Source organism: Pezoporus occidentalis, unplaced genomic scaffold, assembly GCF_034315485.1.
Source record: "Pezoporus occidentalis ecotype Australia unplaced genomic scaffold, CSIRO_AGI_Poc_V1 ctg15, whole genome shotgun sequence".
NCBI lineage: Eukaryota > Metazoa > Chordata > Aves > Psittaciformes > Psittacidae > Pezoporus > Pezoporus occidentalis.
This window is the reverse complement of record NW_026913316.1, coordinates 8,794,803-8,808,862: the sequence shown is the minus strand read 5'-3', so window position 1 is coordinate 8,808,862 and position 14,060 is coordinate 8,794,803. Positions and strand designations below refer to the sequence as shown.

Genomic DNA, 14,060 nt, shown 5'->3' with positions numbered 1-14,060 from the left:
TCTTTTATCCAAATGCTGCCAGTCCCACACATGGAGTTTTATCTCACACAGGGCATGATGCCATCAGGCTTGTCCCTCAGGCACAGCTCTGAAAAAGCCATCAAAAGAGGTGGCTGTTCAGCAACACGGAGGTGGCACTGAGCAGTTATAGCTACAGACTCCTGTTTGTTCTCATTATTACTTGTTACTGAGTGTTTGGCAATGAATTGGATGCTGAAAGATAGTAAAAGCTAATCTACACTTTTTTTCCTTTCTGTGTCTGTGTACTTTTTTTGTAGGCAGAATTTGCAGACAGCAAATTACAATGCTGTACAGTGCAGTCATCCCCTAAGATAACGCTGGTAACTCCATCGCCAGTACTGAGATCTTTGGCAGACACTATACCTACTCCAACGGTGCAGACAGTATATACGTCGCATAAACCAATTTCGCTGGCAGACAGGTACTGTGCAATTCTTCCACAGAAATATTACGATGCTCTTTGCATTACAGGAATCAGAATGATTTCTCTTTTTCTTGTTATAATTACTATAAATTGCCATTTCCCCCATAGTAAAAGATTTCTACTTGCTGCTCAACCCCCACTTCAGAATATGTAAAGGGTTATATAAAGAAATATCTATAGCTCATATCTGCTCTGAGAAAAAGCCCCTACCTTAATTAACTGCTGCAGCCAGTGGCCTGAAGAGAAAGGGTTGTGCAGATTTTCCTCAGAAAAGTCTGAACCACAAAGGTTTTCTTTTAATAATTGCTGTTGCAATTTGTTTTTTTGAAATGAAATATCTGTGGGGGAATGCTGAGGTTAAGAAATGTCTGCTCTTCTAAATGAAAAACAGACCCTGGTTTTCTTTTTTTTTCTTTATTTTTTTAAAGTCCTGTCAAGCTGCAGTGGTCTTGCTTGTAGTTTCTCAGAGAAACAATAAGCCATCCCATCTTTCCAGAGGCAGCCTGCTTTCAGTTTTCTATTCCTCCATCTCACCAGTTTTGCATGCGGGCTTCTTATTCTAGAATGTAATCCCAGCTGAATTTCCCAAGCTGATAAGCTACTGAATACAAATGTAGAAGTGGATATGTTCAATATTTCTGGAGGAAAAAAAAAAGTCCTAGGCTTATGCTGAAAAGCATTTCTTTGGCATCATTATAAATGAGGCCTTCTTACTTTCTGATTCATGGTCAATTCCCATTTTCATTTGTGAATTATTTCTTGCAGATGGTGGTTTAATTGTACCTGCACACTCGTTCAACATCACTAACTCATTGAAAAATTTATCATCCCAGTGAAAATGTAATCCTGGAGCTGTAGTGCTGAACTCAGCTTCTGTAGGAAGTGGGTGATTCCACCCCTGCTTGCTCATGAATGGGCTGCAAGGTTTCTGCACTGCAGTTTATATTTCTGAACTGGTTTACAAGCATAAAGATACTTAACTGTCAGAACAGCACAGTAAAGAGTTTTGCGTTGGTTTCCCCCACCCTCCCTTACACACACTATTTATTAAGAAATGGAATCACTAACTCAGGACATTCCCAGTGTTGCAGAGTGTGCTGGCTGTGGAGCGATTTGGGATATGAAAGCAAGGACTTCAGGCTCTGCTTCCCACAGCCTGATGTGTGCAGGGCTATGGTAAATTCCATGAACATAGATATCCCCAGTATCAGATCATGCCAAGGAGCAGAAGGCTGTAACACCAGTCTTTTGTGATGGCATTTACTGTAGCTGTTTCATTTATAGAGTCCTAGTCCAGTTTCCTTTGAAATCAGTAGCCTTTAATGGGGGTGAGATGAAATCCTAAACTGTTTTGCCATGTGGGTCTTTTTATGTCCTTTTTCTTGCCTCTGTTTGCTCTTCAGAAATACCAAGCGGTATTTGTTTCTGAATCGGCCTGGCCTTTTCTCCCCTCCTTTGGTATTTTGAAAATGTTAATTATTTTAAATTGAAATCTGAGACTTATTGTTGTCCCCATAACTGGCTGTTTGTGCATTAATTACACAGCGCTGAGACTCTGAGGCGTGAACTTGAGAGAGAGAAAATGATGAAAAGACTCTTGATGACAGAATTATGAAATCCGCACTTCCGTCAGATGGAGACTGGATTGGGGCCTTTCATGTGCCTTCTGTCTACATTCCTCTGCTTCTGTGTACTCAACATAATGCACCAGGAAAACGTGTGATATACCTGGCTCACCTGGATTCACTATGGTTGGTTAAAATTAAGTCTCAGCTAGACTTTAACTTGAAGGAGTCCCTTTATTCATTTGCTGCTGGGAAATCAACCTTCAATCCTTTATCTCTCCTGAGATTTTATACTATTAACACAATTAATTTCTGGTTTGGTTTTGGTAAATCTAGGGCAAAAAGGATCAGCAAGGAGCATACTGATTTCTATTGGGAAACACTGTTCTGTACATATGTTAATAAGTGCACAGAAATTAATGTTATGCAGAATATTTTGATAGTAACATAGAAAATATGTCATTTTGTACAACTGAAAATTGCAATGAGCTACTGCTATTTGTTAAAGAACCATTTTTAAAGCAGAAGAATGATTATTACATCCTAACCCCAGGACTGTTAGTTTCCACAGAAAAATAAACGGCTGTCTTACTCAATTCCTAACCTTAACCTTCACTCAGAGATATAAATAGCTGCAAGGGGGAAAGACACCCCACCATACAGGTATACGCACCCAACACTCCCTATAGATTGTCATCTTGACCTAAACCTTCAACTAAATCCTACCGTATTTCCATTAATGAAAAAAATCAGTTGTTTAAAGCGATTTGCTACTGACTTTCTAGCTTGATACTGACTTTTTTTAACTGAGTGAGAAGCTTTACCTTCTCCAGGTTGCCTAGGCATTAGGGCTTGCCCAGACTCAGACAGCTTCTGCCCCAGCACTGAAGGTTGCAGAGCCTCAGCGGGGTGGTTGTAGCTCATGCAGGGAGCTATTTTTTCCTTCCTGGGTAGATAAACCACCTTCCTGACTGACATGAATTTATTGATCACTTTAAAGAATAGTAACGATAGCTTATGGCATAGCTGTGTCTATACCCTCTTTTTTCACTCTACTAATCAGCACATGTGTACTGGCAGACCTGTGAAGGGTACACCTGACTATACGTCCCCTTCACCTCCAGCACGCAAGCAGCCTCTACATTCAGTGGAGCTATCTCAGGCATCAGGTGGGGTGGGTGGTCCAGCATTAGCAGAACCACAGCCCCAGGGAGGGTGTTTATGGTATACAGGTAATGCTACCAACTATTTCCTAGGTAAAAAAAAAGAAGAAAGAAGTTCTCCATTCCCCCCTGTTCAGTATTGCAGGGTCATCTAGAAAGCTACCAACAGCTGTCAGCTACAAGGTACTCTTCCAAAGGGAAAGCTTTTGTGCGTTTTGTATGGCTGAAGATGTATATTTTTCTGTTACTCTGTATGTTCTCTTGTTTGTATTAAGATAAAAGATTGCCCTTAATTTGATACTGATTACAATGGCTTTATCTCAACTTAAGCAGTTTGTTTGTGTGGAGCCTGGGAAGTTTTTGATGTGAGACTGGGTTTCCTTTGGAGTTAACTTATGCTGTTTTTCTGAAATGAGAGCTCTTGAGAGCATCGTAGCACTGTGGATTGCAATTTGGAGGTATAAAATGACTTGTCTATTTTATATTTACTGGGACAAGAAATTGGCATTAGGCTTCCCAGTCAAATCCACCAACCCCAAAAATTCAGTTTGCAGTAAAACAGGGCAAAAAGCCCAGCACAAGTATTAGATAGAAACTCACAATACAAAATGTAATGAAGTAGCTCAACATGACCAATGGGCACAAGGAGCTACAGAAACATACCTGGACTGCAGATTTCAGAGAGCTCAGGTGACTTTGTGGGGTGATCAGATGCGACTTGTACACTGCCCACCTTCTAGTTACAGTCCCAGGACACTTCTGCTCCTTATATTTTAATGTACCACTCCATCAATCCAAGGTTATTCAAAACAGAGGAACTTTAAACCCCTATGAAGAAATCAGAAAGGAGGGGAAATGCAACAACCACAAGAGCCTGCATCTTCCATGTCCTGTTACTCTTTTCTCACCGCTTTCCAGAAGGGACTGGGGGGTGGAGAAGAGCAGCCCATTTTGTCTGTGCTCAAGTGAAAATGAGCACTGTGAAGAACAAATAAAAGAAAATTATAATTAAAGCTTCTGTTTTGGGAGAGGAAAGCAAAGTAAGGTTGAGAATGGCACAGCACTGACTCCAGCTGAACTTGGTCTTTTGCCTACTGTTAGGCAACCCCCAGTTGTGTGTGAACTGGCAGCAGTTTCACAAAGTCATTGTCAAGGAAAAACAGAAAAAACCCTGATGTGAATGCACATATCAGCTGTGCTGATTGCCATGGAGTGGAATTTGGGAACCCCGCAATATGCCTTCAGGTTTGGGGGCAAACAGATCCGATTACCCACATCAGGGCAGTCTGGTCACATAAGCAAAAGCCTTTATCAAAACTGAATGCCAGACCTCAGACCAGCCCATCAGATACTCTGGCCTGTGATCAAGCTATTTATTTACTATTTTAAATGCAACCTTTTGCTCCCATTGTATAAAAATTCTTGAGCTGAAATAGAACTGGAGAACAAGAAATATGAAGCAAGGTTATTTTACAGCGGCCAAGTCTTTATAGTTAAGTCATGCTCTGGCATAGCCAAGAAAAGCAGGAACTCCTCCCTCCCTGGTTTCCACCAGGAGAAGAGGGAAAGGCTCGCATGGCCACTTAGGTCCTGGGGGATGTTTTCCATAGAACAACCCCAAGTATGTTGCCTTGTCTTGTTTTAGTGTCTTATCCACTGGCTGCCACCTATTCTGCAGCCTAATGGAGCTTTATTAAAACTGTTCTACTGTTATCAAACTAAACTTTTAACTGTGGAATGTCATCGCCTTGTTCTTTCTTACTGTGTACTTTCTTCAGCCACGCTTAAGTGTCTCAGTTTTCACATCCTCTGAATAAACACTCCTGCCTCACGTCTGGTTGGGAATTACAGTGTTAGGACACATGTTACCCAAAACTACTGTAAACAAGACAATGTCAACATGAATATATGCTGAGGGGCAGATAGCCTAGATTTGCCCCTAGACTTTAACTTCACAGGTGTTAAAGGATACTCTGCCGAGGGTATGTCTATATAATAGTGCAGAAGTATCTGAGCTAGCTTTAATGAGCTTGCATATGTAGTTGTGGCAGCATGAAGCCCAGCACAGGCTATCATTATCATGTACATTGACACGTGTAAAGATAACGCATTTGGACAGCAGCCTTCTGAAGCATGGTCTCCAGAGTTGGTGACGGGAAAGGGTGGCTGAGAGGAGTTTGTCTCTTCAGCTCTCCTGGGAAAGGGTTCATCTTACCTAAAGTTAACATGCTCAAGTCTCACCTGACAAGAGATCAAAGGAACTGTCTTCCGGAGGTGCCTCTGACTTAAATGTCTACCTTTATATTGCTTACAGTTAAGTGAGATGAATCCTGCTCTCCGTCCCTCTGGTTAGGTCTACATTGCAAACCCTTGCCAACACAGACATATCATCGAGGGTGCTTTGAGGTATGATTTGTGATCGATGTAGCTCTGCCAGCAAAAGCCTTGCGCGTTAGGTGTAAATATACTACCAGAAACACCCTGTTGTCAGAACAGCTTGTGTCCCTTATGGGGAGAACAGAGAGCTGGAGTAACTTACAGTGGCATAGTAAGCACAGAGGCTTTGTTATAGTTGTGCCCGGTTTGGGAGGCACTGGTTGATGAAACCTCCTGCTATCGCCACGCTGGCAAAGCCTGCCAGGGGTGGCCCTGGCTTTTAAACAGTGCCCGAGTGATGCTCTGACCCACTCAGCAGATCCCAGCTTTCCAGCGTGAAGTCTCTAAGCGGCAGAATGCAATGTTGTCATGTTTGGGTGATTCCAGCAAAATTTATCGGCCATTTAAATAGCTATGCAAGGAGTTAAATATTTTCTCATATTGCAGTCTCCTATGGAAGCCAGCCAATTGTGCTTTGGCTTTGTGTGGTTCAGCTGTTCTCACTATTTTGTTTTAAAAGGAATAACCGGGTTTTCTTTCCTTGTTTGGGATCCCACGTCTCTATCAGGTCCCACAGCGTGTGTAGATTTTTCACGTTTCGAACATCCTTAGGCCCTGAAGGTGCAATGTATGAAAATTAACTCCTCCAAAGTTTCTGTTCGTGGCTTCACAACTCTCTTGCAACAGGATGCCTACGTGCCCATTTGAAACAGAGCTGGCAATGCAGTGAAATGTTTCATTGGAGGCAGCATCGTGTTTTGTTTGCACTGTTTACAGCTATCCTTTGGTTTTCTTTTTTTATTCTTTTTTTTGTTGTTGTTTCTGAATACATTTCTGGTTCATTGGCTACAGAAAACTACTCGTAATTATGCAATGGGACAGTGTTTCTTTTTTTAACTTTTTTTTTCTTTTTTTTTTTTAATGTCCTGATGTTCAAGGAGTTTGCAATAAATATACTGAGGCTGCTCTGTAATTGCATGTAAGATCAGCCTCACAACTGTGTTTTGTAAAGTTTAAGTGCCGTAAAAGAACCTGTAGATGACGTGGAGAAGGAGGGAAGGGAGAGAGTAAGTGGAGGAGAAGGCTTCTCTGGCAGCTGCAGCTTTGACTGGTGGGTGGCAGCTTTAAAGTAAGACTGCTCACACCATTTTGTTTCATCCGAGTAGCAGTGTGTATCATCAGACAGTGTATGATGGCATTTTGTTGAAAACATGCCTAGAGAGAAACTTTTACGGCTCAGCTGTTTACCTGTTCCTGTATTCATGCCTGCAATAAATGAGATGAAAAATAAACCACAGAGTCTGAGCAGTTTGTAGTCAAATCAGTCATTTAGGAGGCATGGGGCAGTGTGCCAATTAAAGAAACATTTGGTTGCTAATGCAGTGGATTCATCTTTACAAAAAATAAAGTACAACCTAAGGAAAAAACAGAGAATTTCTTCAAAACGCCTGGAGGGTTTTATCCAGCTTAAGGTTACAGACTAGCGTTGTAGGGTACCAGTCATCTGTTGGGTCATTAGCTGGGTTATGCTTTGCTGAATACCAGAGCTGGAAAAACACTGGCAGGATCAAGGTGGAGAAATATGAAACATGGCAGGTCGCTGGTCTTTCAGCAGGGGCTCAACAGGGGGAGAAAAGCATTGCAGGAGTGGGAGGGGTGGGGAGAAATGTTCCTTTTCACACAGGGCTGAGACACCCCAAGTTATTAAACTGCTTCATGAAGGAAAATACAGAGAACCAAACCAAGAAAACAAGAAACCTCAAACAAACAAACAAAAACCCATCAGCAGCAAAGACAAAGCCCATTCATTGTAAATATTTTTTTGTTTAACACAATTGAAACATTTCACTCAGATTTTTGCCCTTGATTTTGCTATTCTTGAAATGTCTAAATGAAAAGTTGCTTCAGAATGAAACATTTCCATTTTTTTTGTTCCAAGATCTCTAAATCAGGACATTTTGACATTTAAGTTTTCCAATGCACTTATGAAATGAAATCCCAGTAATGCTCACCCCGTTTTCTGAGGTTGCCAGAACTCTATATTCAGAAGCAGTATGATCCCATCCCAATTTCTCCAAATGGGTATTCTTCTATTTTTAATCTCCATGCAGGGAAAGCAGAGGAGCAACAGATCAACGTTTCTCCGTCAGTACTCAATTTGTACCAAGAAAATTGATTATCCAGCCAGCAAACCCAGTTAATTAATTCCCTTTAAAACACATCTTTACTAAAGAATTAGTGTTCTGGGGTGCAGGGAAATGAGAAGCTGTGTGCTAAAAGGTCAGCAAACACTCTCATGTAACTTGGCTGCAGCTGAGAAGCGTGAGGACTCGAGAGATGTAAATCTGAACAATGTTTTGGTTTAGTATCATCAGGCGACTGATCTACGGGACTGGGTGCAAGGTCATTGAGGTAAATCCTGTTTCTCAGGGGACATGCTTTCTAGAGCAGAAAACCAGCCCTGCATGCAGGCACTGTTAGGGCAGGGGGTAAAATGAAGCAACAGTTACCAGCCTGGCTGTGTTGCACAAATGCTGCTGCACTGGTGCAGGAAGGCAGCCCTATAGGTGCAGGAGGGTGGAACAAAACCCAGCCCTAGTGAAAGGCCATGGCCATGCTCTTTCAAGTGCAGTGAAGTCTTTGGGGCTGGCCAGCAGTGCGATCCCCATGCCCATGCAACTTGCCCTATAGGGCAACCATGCAGCAAATGCAGTGCCACAGCTGCCTGTCACCAGACCTGCTGTAAGAGACGCCAGTAAGTAAAAGACCTACCATTTCTCTTTCCCAACCACCTCAGGCCAGGCCCATGGAGTATCCCCAGCTTCTGGTGTCAGATGAGGAGAGCAAGCTTGCCCTTGTGAGAAACTGGGCATGGCATCAGCTTAGCTGTGGCATCAGATGTGTCTGACAACCCTGACCATTGCAGTTATGTCTTATGTGCTTCCAGTAGCCCATATGGTATGTGAGGTGGCTTCTCAATAGGCTTTCAGGTCTAGCAATGGTCAGGGGAGAACGGAGGAAAACAACATGGAGAATGAGGAGCAAACAACCCACACCATCACCTGCTGGGTGGCCTTATGGCAAAAGTATTGCCTAAACCAGTGTTTGCCTTTTTAGTTTATTTTAAAACTGCATATATAAAATTGCATCATTACATAGCTAATATGCAACTGATGCTAATTATGTGGGTTATAATGAACATTTCTACAGTGTGTGTGGTATACAATGCCAGTGACAGCACAGCTCCACCATCAGAGTATCTGGCACAGCAATGAGGTGTAAAAGCCACATGGATCCTTACTATTTCATGCACTGATTATTCAGCTCTTCAAGCAGAGAGCCACTTAGCCTCCTGCATTGCTCTTCCTTTGCCTTTCATTAGCAAACTCTTTTGGAAATCCAAGGAAAACAGAGCACAGATTCTTTCCTTTGAAGATGCTTGGTCAGTGATGCTTAGCATCACAGGGCCCCAGCGAGCTGAAGAACTCAGGTGTGGTTTGGGGTTTTTTTTTGAATTATTTGCCTTGCTGCTTTCAAAAACAACAACCAAAAAAGCGATTTCTGTGCTAACTGCCTCCTGCTCTGTTCTAGCTGCTGGCCCTGTTCAGTGGTGCCAGGCTTGGCAAGAGCATGGGGGGGGTTTGGTTGGTTTGGCAGGAGGGGAAAAGGGTTTGTTGGGGTCTTTTTTTTTTTTGGGGGGGGGGGGGACGGGGACATGGACTGCCAACACCCCCTAGCACTTCCTTCCCTCCTGTGGTACATTTCATGCTGTGGCTGACACAAGCTCTGCAACCTCTGAGGTGGGATGTGCACTGCCCTGCTGGGAACTGGGAAGATGTTTGCAGGTCCAGGGTCACCCAGGGAAGGCTTGGGGCTGAGAGCTGTGGTGGTTGCGTGTGTAAGGGGCTGTCCTAGCTTCAGCTGTATCACCACAACAAGGACACATGCAAGAGTTTGGGCTCTGGAGATTTTGTAGACTGCCTTGCCCCTGGGCGGTGTGGACATGAGGAGACACCTGAGGCTGTGGGGAGCATCAGCGTGACTTGACCTCTTCCTGGTGTGTGAAACAATGGCAGGGGCCTTACTGCAAGGCTGGTCACTCCTCCCTCCTGCAAAGGTGTTTCAAACTTGTGCCCTTCAAAGCCGAGCTACAGAGTGAGTTCTGTGGCAGGTCTCTGATCAGTGCTTTCAGCAGTAGAGGCGCTCACTCTGAATGAGACCCTGCAGTACCCTCATCACACTGGCTCACAGCTCTTTTGTGGCAATGCAAGGATGACAGCACCTCTGAGAAGCACCTCCACCTAGGCTGACTGCGTATGGGGACAGGGAGGGAAAGCCATGAAGTCAACTGTCTTTGCAACCAAAGAGAACTCCCATTTTTTCATTTCCAGCCATTACAAGCCAAGGCTCAGTGTGAGTTCTGGCCAGCCTGACAGCTTGCCCTAGTGATCACAAGCCACCAGGAGCAGAAGGTATCTCCTCTAGCCACCTGCTCCTCAGCACCTTCGTGTGTCCCCATGCCATTCTCCTAATCCTCTTCCCTCCTCTGCTCATCACTCACCACTGACAGGTTCATGGCTGACAGCTTCTTTCATCCACAAGCATCCCTCCCCTCCAACACACCCACCTCTGGCCTTGTTCACTTTCCAAATAGAAGTCTTTTGCACTTCTGAAGCCCCTTGCCAGCCCTCGCTTTCCCTTACCCTCAGCAGGTGTTCCTCCATCCACGCTTGTCTTTTACCCTGCTCCTGTGTCACGCTCATCTCTCCATCTCCGCTTCATCTGTCCCACTGCTCACATTGCAGCTGCCTCAGCTCACTGCCTGCTCTTCACTTTTAGGCCTCCTCAAGTCCAGACTTTGAAGCACTGGAAAGAAATGGGGAATGTGGTAGAAGAGAGAGAAGTCTCATCTCTTTATAAAGCCAAACTGCCAACTCATTAATTCTCTTCAGGTGTCTTCAAGTAAGTGCTCTCTTCCCAAAGCAACACAGCTGGAATCAATCTTGCTACACGTTATGTGGTAATAAATCACAAGGACAGCCCAAGCTGAGTGCTTTTCTTCTTTACCCCAAACTACTTCTCTGGCAGTGAAATCAACAACGAACTTCTGGTCTTGCCCATGTAGTCTCACATAAAAACCATACCATTAAGTCTCAGTGAAACAGTTTTAATTGCTTTTTGTTTTTTTTCCTTTGTGTCTGTGTGCTGAGAAAAACAAAACAAAAATCAGGCCTGTAGAGCAGCATCTAACAAACCAGAATTGTTAAATGCCTTCCTGGAGGGGGAAAAACTTTCTTCTGACAGTCATAAGTCATCTGCACTCTTCCTCCCCTTGTGGGATTTCTATCTCACATCCTGCCAGAGCAAACACAATTTTGGTTCTCTCTCTGGAAAAGCTGCATTAGCATTGTGACTTGAACCCCTGCACTGCTAGTCCTGTGTCCTGTCCACAGTGGCTTAAAGCATCTTCCCACACAGGAGCTGTACCATGGCTGCTGCTTCCTGACCTGCCCAGCTGAGCATACCCAAACACCAGGAGGTGCAGGTAAGCTGACCCTGACAGGTCCCATTGCAAGTCCATGGGGAGCTCAGCAATGAGTTTGTCAAAGAAGGGTGTGCTATTGTAGGTCTCTGCAGCCCGGTATTCAGGGGTGACCCATTTCCTAGCTGCGTGCATTACCTAGGAACTGAGTGGCAAAAGCTTCAAGCTCCACTTCCTACTAAGGACACCCTGCTCCTGAAAGTTATCTTTCTGCAACACTAAGGTGGCTCAGTTGATCTCCAAGGGCCACCTCTGCCACCCACAAGCCACTGTCCCACTGGCCTGTTCATCCCCGCTTGCAGAGCCCTGGCTGCACAGTGGTCTCTACTTGAACAAAGCTCTTGCAGGACAACTTTGCTTGCTGGAAAACCCTTCCAAAGAAGCTGTGCCAAGCCCCAGGAAGGAGCTTTAGAACATGCAGCACTTGTCCTCTGTAGCTGTGGGATAGTTCAGGGCAGCTGCTATCTCCCTGAGCAGCCCTTGAGCATCGTGTGCTGGCACTGCTGTCTCCAGCGGGGAGAGCCTGGCACAGCTCTGGCAGGTTTAGTCCTAAAGCCCAAGTAGTGTTGTTTATACTCATATTGCAACTGAAAGAAAGAAAACAAAGTGGTGCTTCAGTAGGTCAAAGAGTGTGAAGAGATGAATGTAATTACAATAAATGCAATATATTAAAGATACTGCAGTTTAATTAAAAGCATATGAATTATGCATGTGTCTCTTCCACAGCCTGTAACTGCGTGGGCTCAAGCAGTAACTGAGTACGTTTAGCTCTAGCTACCACGTGAAACACGTGGCTGCTTAGTTTCTCCCTCACACACCTAACACCTGAACTTTAGCTAGGAGTAAACAAGAACATATATGTGAGGCTGCTTGGAGTGATCTTTGCTTTTCTGTGCTCTCAGGTGCCTGACAAGGGACATGAGTCTTATCCCACCAGCATCTCCTGCAGGAGGAGACTGTCTTTTGGGCAACTTGTACAATATCAGACTTTAAAATCACACTATTCAGGGGTGCAGATTTGCTGCCAAGGAGAGCAGCAGGGTAGGCTACCTATACCTGTCCCTATGGGGCCATGCAGGTAGTACCATCCTGCAGTTTTGGGGTGTAAATTGTTATTTGGGGCCCAAAGGCTAGCCAAGAACTGTAGCAGCCCAGCAAGGATGGTACAGGAGGACAGGGCTTGGTGGTGGGAAGATGCCAGCACCTGCAGCTCCCCAGAGCACCCCAGGGCTGGCACTGCTGCCACCTTTACCCCACAGTGCCTCATGTCACTGTCCGTCTGGGGCTCAGCTCAGCTTTCAGTGAACTACTGCAAGCCATTTCATTAATATGGAAAAGTGCCTTGTTATAAATGCTTTGCTGTCCTTTGGGGTAGACAGAAAATCTTCCCTGTCACTGCAGACAGTTGCTCTTTGTGGCGTTGCTGAGCCCATTCTGGAGATTGCACCCAGGGCTGTGCCATCAATCTTCTGCTAAAGGCTGTTTCTTTCTCCTATCTTCATTTACCAGATGTGGTAAAGCAAACTCCCACGACAGAAAACAGATCCCATTAGTGTTTGCAGGAAATTCAAACTGTCCATTATGAAATTAAAACAGGAAACGAAGCAACCTGGGGGGGAGGGATACTCCTCTCCCTAATCACTTAATAGAAGCCCATACATCTTGTTGGGGCTTGCAATAAATCCCATGTTGTTATCAGCCAGATGTGCAAGCTTATGAAATCTGAATCCAAATGTTCATCTCTAGCTACCGTACTGTTGGTTTGTTCCTCATTTCCACGTCTTATGGAAAACAGAACGGACAAGATTATCTTTTTCTTCACACTTATACAAACTCTGCGTTTTTCTTCTAGGGAAGCTTTGAGGGGATGTGGAGAGAAGTCTGTGTATGGGATGTGTTTCACAAACAGTCTGTGGGAGCTTCACACTCAAATGTGAGCCACATAGAAATGTATCTGTGACCCCTGGCTTGCTTGGTGATCTGGCTGCTTGATCTGTGGTACAAGTATCTATCTAGTCCATAACCCTCCCACGAGCACTGCAGAGCACAGCACAGGAGATGCAGGGGGTTTGTGGCCTCTGAGGAAAGGAACAGGGAAGCATGGTTGAGATCTTGCCATTCTTCTCTTTTTCTGAATTGGGGGAAAGGAATGTAGCAGGAAAGAGTTGAACCAAAGTCTGCATGGGTAGCGGATAACTTTGGTTGATTCATAGGTGATTTTTATATGTTGCTCCCAATGGATGAGCCCAGCATATTGTGTTAAATTGTGGGATTCTTTCTTTTTACTATTTATTAATACAATACTCTAAAAGTGTGTGTTGGCAAGTTGAAATGGACTTGAGAGACAAAAGAAATACTCCTCCAGGCCTTTTTCTTCAATAAAAAATAGCTTTTGGCTTGCAGTTATGCTGCCATACTTGATTTATTTTTGTGTTCTGGGGTTTGTGCGTACATGGTTGTAACAGAAATAAACTTTAAACAGCGGAATTTCATCGCAGGCATGTACATGGAAATGGGATCACTTCAGAAGGACAATCAATGCACATATAAATGTTAACTGCACATTGGACCCAAAGAAGTGTCAGACCTCAAAAAAAAGAAGGGGAGCTGAGAAATCTGAAGAAAATCCTGGTACAGGCACTCCTCAGTGGAAAGACATTAGGAAAATGCAGCAGCTGCCTCACAACAGTACAGTTGTGGTCCAGTCTGGAGCAATTGGGCTGCCACCACAGGAGATGATGTCTAAACAGTGAACCTTGAAAAACCCTGGTTTGCCAGCATGATGAATCTTTCCTGAAGTTGTGAAAATGTGAAAGCTGCAGTTGGTCAACAGAATTTCCATTGGGTAAAATACCAGCAAGGTCTAAAACCCCAGCATGCTGGTTCAGCTCTCATTGTCTGGAGGTAGCTTGGCTGCAGAGAGCCCAGACATAGCACTGGGAAGAGATACGTAAGCAGGGTGTATTGGT

The 14,060-nt window shown here is 44.3% G+C and overlaps 1 protein-coding gene and 1 long non-coding RNA gene across 3 annotated transcripts in view; one reads left to right on the top strand and one right to left on the bottom strand.

The window, feature by feature from the left end:
* Positions 1–6,841, top strand: part of LOC134159719 (band 4.1-like protein 4B) — an 85,161-nt gene extending 78,320 nt beyond the window's left edge. For both annotated transcript variants that reach the window (XM_062610969.1, XM_062610968.1), the window contains 2 exons: positions 279–442; positions 1,991–6,841. In XM_062610969.1, coding sequence (XP_062466953.1) covers positions 279–442; positions 1,991–2,060 — 234 coding nt within the window. In that variant the 3' untranslated portion in view covers positions 2,061–6,841. The remainder of the gene's footprint in view (positions 1–278; positions 443–1,990) is intronic.
* LOC134159720 (uncharacterized) overlaps positions 1–14,060 on the bottom strand; it is a 35,446-nt gene that overhangs the window by 5,983 nt on the left and 15,403 nt on the right. The window lies entirely within an intron of this gene.